General features: G+C 37.0%; 1 protein-coding gene across 2 annotated transcripts in view; it reads left to right on the plus strand.

Moving 5' to 3' along the window:
• The window catches only part of SAMD8 (sterile alpha motif domain containing 8), a 61,822-nt gene extending 57,051 nt beyond the window's left edge, over positions 1-4,771 (plus strand). For both annotated transcript variants that reach the window (XM_090278253.1, XM_090278254.1), the window contains exon 6: positions 140-4,771. In XM_090278253.1, the coding sequence (XP_090134379.1) occupies positions 140-444 (305 nt within the window). In that variant the 3' untranslated portion in view covers positions 445-4,771. The remainder of the gene's footprint in view (positions 1-139) is intronic.
• The last annotated feature ends 4,039 nt before the right edge of the window (positions 4,772-8,810 follow it).

Consider the following 8,810-nt stretch of genomic DNA (forward strand, 5'->3'; position numbering starts at 1 on the left):
ATATATATATAACTCCTCTGCAGTTAGTCATCTAACTGCAGAGGAGGCTGTGGGAAGGGTGTCAAGTTCTATGAAGAATGTGTCTGAGAAGCATTGGAAGGAATGTGGTTCTAAAATGTTCTTTCTGTCCTTTTCCCAGATACACCAAGAAGCTGGAATTTCTTGCACACTTTATCCTGGGTTCTCAACCTCTTTGGAATCTTCTTCATTTTGGCTGCCCATGAACATTATTCTATTGATGTGTTTATTGCCTTTTATATTACAACAAGACTCTTTTTATATTACCATACTCTGGCTAATACCAGAGCATATCAGCAGAGTAGGAGAGCAAGAATCTGGTTTCCCATGTTTTCTTTTTTTGAATGTAATGTTAATGGTACAGTACCTAATGAATATTGTTGGCCATTTTCAAAACCAGCAATAATGAGAAGACTAATTGGATGAAGACTGTCTTTGTTATGGGTTCATCATTAAATATACAGTAGTTGTTGAAAGGGAATAATTTTGCTTTCTCCCTCTGGGTTGTTCTGGATGCCTTGCTTTTTGGCTTATATGTTGACAAAGTAAAGTTCCCTGCTCTGAGCAAGGCTGTGATTATAAAAAGCAAGAAGGAACAATCAAGAGTCCTTTCATATCTGTTTGAATGGAAAACTTGAGTAGATGTTTTTTGTCCCTTCTCTTTAGGCAGAAGTAATGTTGTGATTGAAGTCAAGCTGTTACCCTTACCTGTTGAGTATTTGCTTATTGAACTTAGCAGATCAACTTAAGCAATTTCCTGGTTTAAAGATTTGGTTTTCTTTAATTTCCAGTAGAACTCCAGTCAAGGGATATTATTTTTTGAAGTTCCTTATTACCTTCAAAGGAAAAACCCCTACCAGGTGAACAGTACTTGCTCTTTGAATTAATCTCTGTCTTTTTAACAATACAACTCTGGAAATTAATCAGTTTTACTAATGTATTTTTTACCTTCTGACATCTTTAAGAAAAGTATATTCAACATACCAGGATGCCTGCAACAAGAAGAGAAAGGGCCATACATGAGGTGACAGAGTACAAATAGAGTACTGGCATTTTTCACCAAAGATGCAATGAGAGATGCAGTTTTCATTTTGTTATGAGGGTTCAGTATGACCATAAATTCATGGGGGAAAATGGCTGCATCCATAAATATAAAATTAACTGTATTTTAGCGATGGAATAACTTCGTGCTATAGCCGTTAGTTAGATAAGAGCCCAATTTTATGCTCTTTAATGATGTTATTTGTTATTTAATGAGAATAACAGTGGAGTGTTTTATCAGATGTTAGATATGTCCTTAAGTACGGAGATATGCATGCAAAAAATATTTTTTCTCTTTCTGAAAGAAATTTATAACAGGTTACAGGCATAGTATAACTTTATGATTTTTGAAATTTCTCATTCTTGGCCACCAGAAATAAGCAGTCACAGACATATTTGGATATAAAAGGTTTTATTTTTTAATTTTAAATACAATTGTGTACATACATTCTTTCTATTTAGTATTAATTTGAGAGGAAGTGATATAACTTAGTTGCTATTTATGACACTAGAAATTTAGTACCTTGTGTAATTTGATCTCTGATAATATTGTCATTTCACTTTTAATGGTTTTATAGAGTAGTTACAGCAGTAGAATGCTTGTGGAATTGGAATTTGAAACCCAAATGATGAGCTTAGCCACTTGGAATATTAATTGTATAGTTTTTACATTCCATTTTAAAACAAGGTGTTTAGAAAAGGTGCTGACATATTGAGGTCTAAACTTATGCCACTAGCATGAGGCTGCTCCTTACGTGAGTGAAATATTTTACTTTTGCACTTTGAGTTGTATTCCCACCCTATATAAGCTACAGAGGAGCCTAAATGGATTGGTTAGGAAAGAAATATTATGCAATCAAGTTTTAGCCAGTGCTCAGTGACCCCAGTTTGAGTCTTCTCTGAACGTTATTTTTCATTTCTCCCTTGAGAAATGGCACAAAGCAATTTGTTTTAGTATGCTTTTAAATCTCATACTTCAGAAACTTATCTTTAATTGTTGATTCTATTATATGCTAGGGACAAAAATGCCAATATTTCATCCAATGAAATTACATAATTATGAAGGAGTTTGACCTCTGATGTCAAAAGAGGTGGAACTGTCATTTTTTTCCAAATGACAGTACAGGACCAAGTTTAGCTAGGGAGGGACTAATGTTGGCTTTTGGGAAAATGTTTGAAAAAAAATCTCTGGCAGTGTTAAGTCAAGAATGTTAAGTAGCTGCTTAATGTTAAATTTCCTACCGCCAGTCTTCTTTTTCCTCTGTATGGATTCTGTCCTATAGAACAAAATACAAAAAAATAAATAAATTGCAATTAATTTGCAGAGGTATTGACATTGAGAGTGCCTAACAGACTGCAGTGAGGATCATAAAATAACTAGAGCCTTGCATTTATAAAGTCTTTTTTGAGAAAAAGGTAAGCTAGACTTATAACATAACTATTGCAAGGCAGTGTTTACATAAATCAATCATCTCCAAGTCTCTTTCTTGGAAAACTTTAGACAAAATTTTTTTTTGTTTTTGTTTTTCTTAATCTAAAATCTATATTTTAGTTGCTTTCTGTTTGTACAGAAATTTCCAGATTTTTGTCTTTGTGTTTTTTTTGTTTTTTTTTTTCATGTTAAAATCTAAACTATAGTGAAGGTACTGTTTACATTGACATGTTGGGTATGAATGTGGCTAGGTAGAGAAGCTGCATGACTTAGATCTACATATTTTTTGTTCTTGTACTAGGTTCTACAGTTGCAGACTTGTGAGAGAGGCTTACATCATTAAACACTGAGACCTCAGTATAGAAGAACCAAGAAAGTTTTTGGTTTGGGATACAAACTGGAGGTTATATTAAAGTCTTTGATGCATTTTCAATGTTCCTGGGGATAGCATGGCTGGCTCCCTCCTCTTCCCTTCCTTTCCCTTTCTCCCTCCCTCCTTCCCTCCCTCTCTCTTTCTTTAAGTCCATGCTGGGCAGTGTTACTGAAGGGCAATTGAAATTTGTAGAGAGTAGGGTGTTTTGAAGAGGGCAAGTTTGCCGTTATCACCAAGTAATTTGGGAGGAACCTTTTCTGCAATGCTGCAGAATTCTTAACATGCCTATCCTCTTCATGGATCTCTGCGGCCAGAATTGCTAGGGTTAAAATAAACTTCCATTTGCTGGGTTAGTTTATTATTAGTATCCTTTTAAATCAGAAAGCAATGAGCTTAGCCTTAGAATCAAGTCAGTTAATAAGGGTGGACTGTTCACAAGAAAAACCCATTGACTGAAACCTGTTCATAGAGTACCTGATGCTGCAAATGGCATTCTTCTCTACCCTGTACCTGCCTAATGGTTGTTACATGGAATTCCAAAAATCCTGTAATTCGTAAATGGAGAACAGAGGAGCCAGTTGCTTTCATAGCTGATATGAAATGGTCTGTTTTAGGGACATCTCTTTGGAAAGTGTTTTTATGTTCAAAGATATATTCACAACACTAACCTGCTTTGACTGGATTCAACAAAAGGCAGTTTCATCATTAGTTTCATAGTAAACTTTTTTATGGATTCTAATTCCAAAATGCTTGAGAAAATTAACTGTATACTTGTTTTAAATACTTCGATCTAATAAATTTAATTCTTTGATAGTCTTTTTGTAGACTGAAGTTATCCCTTACCAAAAGTAATTATTGTAATAGTTCTCTAAGGTATTCAGGCATTTGAGACAAGAAAGCTCCCTTTAGAATAGTTCAACAGCTTTCTTTAACAGTATTGATTTCATTTAGATAGTTGCAAAGCCAACAAAGCATGTCAGTTTTAATGCCAGCTTTACTTGGCATTTCAGACAGTTTGCATTTGTAAAAAGTTTAGCCCAAATTACCTCTGTACCTCTCTCTATAAAGGAGAATTGTTGGTAACATTGAAAGTCAGGTTGCTTCAGGTGACCAGTGAAAAAGGAAAGAGGTTGAGATTCCACTTCCCCTCTCTGTCTTTAAATGGCTTTGAATGACTAAAATTACCAGGGAAGTAGGTTTTGGTCCCCTTGGAGCCTACCGCTGACCACCCAGCAAGTGCCGCCAGTTTCGAGTAACTAAAATGTGGCCTATTACTTTGCATCAAGTTCAGTAAAAATATATGTGACATATATAAGCCATAATTCAGCTACCAATAAAGTTGGTTTTTAGGATATGTTCCACCCTAAATTAACCAAAGGACTTTTTATTCAGAGTACTCCATATTTAAGCATAAAGAAGCTGTGTGCCTGATATGGAGAGATGAGGAGGGATATGTTAATTTCATTGTTATTTCAAGTCTGTTTCGATCTGAACTACTGGGTTGTCTGAATATAACCAAGCAATGTTATCAGTAATGCCATCTTAAAAATGATTAATTTTAATAATTTTCAGATAATCTGTGGATTATTAGGACAATTGAAATATTTCTGATATGAAACAAAGGAAATGGAAACTGGTGCATAAAGGGGGAAGCAAAATGAGCTTGAATTAAAGTGAGCATGTTTTGTTTCAAGAATCCTACCTAATAGTTACCCTCTCCACAGAGAACTAGTATTACGTGAAGATGTGAGAGTTCCTGTGGTAGCCATACCTGAAAGCACAGTATTGTATATAAGTAAATATCTTGATTCTAAATTAAATTCAGATTTAACTAATATATATTATTTTATATCTTTGTTGTATTAAAATGTTTTAAAACACTAAAAATAAAACATTTGAAAGTTTGATTACAGTCTCTTATTTAATTGTCCCTGTATTGTTAATGTGGCAGGCTTATTTTTTTTATATGGTGAGTTTTTATTTTTGCAAATGATTGGGCCCTGCAACTTTAAATCCTAAAATAGTATCAGGTCCCTGGCATTTTCTAATTAGCTGTCCATTAGATAAGCCATTTTCCCTTTCCCCTTTTCTGTAAACTAGGAAAGAAAAATGATCTTCCTGAGGGTATTAGGGAAGGGAGGGAAGCAAATTACTATTGATCCCTGGACACATTAAAGTTTGTTTTGTATTTAATTTAAATGCAGATTATATAGGAAGATGCCATCATCCTCTCAGCTCAGCTTTGGAAATAACGATGAGCAGAAAGAGAAGGGAAATAGTTGTTAGGGTTAGCCCAGTAGCCTAGAATCACGGAGTAGTTGGAACACAAAGCATTGTCACAGGTGTGGGACCATATGAGCTTAATCCGCAATCGAACTTGTCTTCATGATTACTACTAACTGTAGCCTCTCTGGTGCTGGTGCCAGCTGGTTTTCTCTCAGCAGCTCTGGAAAAGAACAGTCCAGAACAGACCTAGAGGCTGTTTGGTGGAATAGAAAATGAACTGGATTTAGACTCCGAGGACCTAGGTATGAGTTTCATCTCTGCCACTGAGTAAATCAAGCCATTTCTTCCAGACCCACTTAATCTTATGTGTAAAATGGTGGTGGTGGGGTTGCGGGGCAGATGCCTACTTCAGAGTTGTATTAAGGGCTGAATTATGGAAGTACTATAGCCTTACTGTCCCAGTACCTGGTGCGTATTGCTGAAATACTTGAATTTAGGTCAATTAAATAGGGCCTGTGCCCCCAGGGAATTAATAATCTAGCTGGGAAGATGACATAAAAAAGGGAGTTAACAACATTCGTTGGTGGAATAGACCAGTAGTTTTGAAACTGTTTGGCTGAACATCTTCACAGGTAGGGAAAGGGAGTTGGAGCTGGTATCATTTTCTTCCAGAGTTGGTATTTTATATATTTGACTTTCCTAGTAGGCTTTCCCTTTGGAAAACACAAATGGCTGAGGATAGGGGAAGGAAATGTTTGGAAACAACTGAGGCAATAGATAAACTTGTTGCCTTCACTTCATGGTAGCTTGAGGAAGGGCTCACTGGGGACTGAGGGTCCAAGAAGAATTCACTAAGTATGTGAAATGAACTGAGCCCTCCCTGAGGTGTAACACATGAGGACCTGGTGAAAAGCTTAGAGAGCTCTAATTGTCATGCAGAAATTTGGAGTGATTGTGTATGTATTAGGGAACTACACGTATTGGGGGGAGAGGGCATATATGTTTGATTTTATTATAAATGGACCACTGGAAATGCCTGTTGCTGGGGTCTAAATTGTGGAGACAAGTATGAGTATTTTTATAAAACAAGAATTGGTAAAGGGCAGAAATGTAAGTTAAAAAGAGAGAGGTAAGGTGATGGAAAGTACACAAAAGTTCACTGGAGATGAAGGGAAGGCTAGGGACCCCAAAACAGTAGGCCAAGGAACCAGGACTAACCATAGCTTATAGGAGGCCTTTGCACCCAGTCAAGGAAGATCAAGACAACATATAAATAAGCTGCCAATTGCTACTGGATTGTGTAATATGAGGTTAGGGTATATAACACCTCGTATCCAGAATTGCCTCTTGTGGTTGTGCACCTAACCCACCTGTTGGAATGCTGGGCTGCCAGACATGAAGCGGGGTGGGAGCCGCCCTGGTGGAGACTTGAGGAGGGTGCTGGGGTCATACAGTGCCTCAGAGGAGCTCAGTGATCACGGACGATAGCACTAAGGTCTCTGCATGATACTTAAATGCTGTATGTCCTCAGCTCACAGGGCTCCCTATGAGAGCCAGAAATACAAAACCACCATGACCTGTTCATCTTCCAGCCTTAAGAGCCCTTGATCCCACTCTTAAGAGAATACCTGTACCTAATGGCTTTTTGATACAGACTAATCAGCAGCCTTCATCAATAAGACATCAAAGTACATGAAATTTGACCCAATTTTTCCACAAAGACTGGTTTTGGAGGCTTAGCTGGAGAGCATTTTGGCAACAGTGATGCAATTTGAGGGACTTCAACATGGCAGAAATCTTACATGCAGAAATTTGATAAGCCTGACTATGCAGGCAAGATTCTGGATTTTCTTCACTGTTAATTGCACAGTGGTGCCTGTAAGTCTTACTATCTTTTAAAAAGTTATTAATTTTAAGTAAATAATTTATGAATGTGGTAACAAACTATATATATACTGAAAAGTTTTTCCTCCTACCCCTGTGCTCGGCCTTAGTTCTCCTTCCAAGAGGCAACCATTTTAACTAGTATGTTTTTCCAGAGGTATTCTATGCATATGCAAACAAATTAGTTTTTAAAATTTATTTTTACATATTTTGCACAAATTGTAGCATACACACACACACAGTTTTGCACTTTGCTTATTTCGCTTAATGTGACTTCAGTGGGCATACCTCAGGTGAATAAGTTGGGTGTATTGCTCATTGCAATGTGGGAACATATGCCTTGGGGAATTATATAGGACATCTCATTTGAAAGTGTTGGAAAGGACTTACTACAATTTGGGTTTGGATTAGGTGGTTTTGGGGAAAATTTTTAAAGAAGTGTGAATTTGCTCTGGAATGGGTGCTTTCAGAATGCTGGGGCAATTTCATTATTGGGTATCTTAGCAATAAGGCAGGAGGGATTAATTGAGGCTAATGTTACAATTGGTAAAGAAACAGTAGTCACTCCTATGAGCCAAAAAAAGGCATATTTGTCGTTTTGTGGTTTCAATAATGTTCATGTTTTTGTCTGTGTTCTGAAATTACTACTGAGAGTGAGGTGAAAGGAGGTAGAAGAGGGTATGAAGGAATAAATGGTGATGGAAGGAGACTTGACTGGAGGTGGTGAACACACAATACAACATACAGATGATGTGTTATAGAATTGTACACCTGAAACCTATATAATTTTATTAACAAGTGTCACTCCAATAAATTTAATTTAAAAACCTCCTAAAAAAAAGAATTACTGAGTAGTCTTGTTTTTGTGTTGGTCTATCACAGTCACATCTTGTCTGCTGTTGGTGTTCTGTGAATTTTATGTTCAACAGAAAAACAGTAAGGCCTTGCAGTGAGTGCCAGGCCCGCCTCTAAAAACATCAAGTTCTAGCGATGGTCCCAGGCCAGCTCCGATATCAAGAGCTGGTCCTCTTTTTCCCATGATATATATCAGTGTTCTCTCCATACAAGTATGTAAAGAATTTTGCACCCTGGCTGGTGTGGCTTAGTGGATTGAGCGCCGGCCTGCGAACCAGGTCACCAATTTGATTCTCAGTCAGGGCACATGTCTGGGTTGCGGGCTGGGTCGGGTCCTTGGTTGGGGGCATGTGAGAGGCAACCGACTGATGTTTCTCTCCTTCTCTTTCTTCCTCTCTTCCCCATCCCACTAAAAATAAATAAATAAAATCTAAGAGAAAATGAGATTTGCTTCATTCTTTTTAATGACATCAGGATATTCCATCGTTACACATTCCCTGAAATTTGGACATTTAGGTTATTTACTATTCGAACAATGCTTCAATAAATATAACATGTTACTTTGCATGTGTGCAGTTTATCTGTAGAATAAATTGCTAAAAGTTAAGTTGTTTGGTCCAAGGATTTGTGCATTTAAAATTTTGTTAAGATATTGCCAAATTGACTTCAGTAGAAGTTGTACCTATTTATTCTTCCACTAGTAATGTATGAGTTTTCCTGTTAATCCACACCATTGCCAACATAATGTATTACTGAATTTTCTTATTTTTGCCAATGATAGGTTTTTAGATAATATCTTAATTCCCTTTCTACATAAGTAAGCTGCAGAAATTTTTTTTTCATCCTCACCCAAAGACATGCTTATTGACTTTAGAGAAGGAAAGGGAGGACGAGAGACGGAGAGAAACATTGATTGGTTACCTCTTGTATGCACCCAGCTGTGACCAAACCCACAAACTAGTTACGTGCCCTGACTGGGAA

Source organism: Furipterus horrens, unplaced genomic scaffold (assembly GCF_987537825.1).
Source record: "Furipterus horrens unplaced genomic scaffold, mFurHor1.1.pri manual_scaffold_5, whole genome shotgun sequence".
Taxonomy (NCBI): Eukaryota; Metazoa; Chordata; class Mammalia; order Chiroptera; family Furipteridae; genus Furipterus; species Furipterus horrens.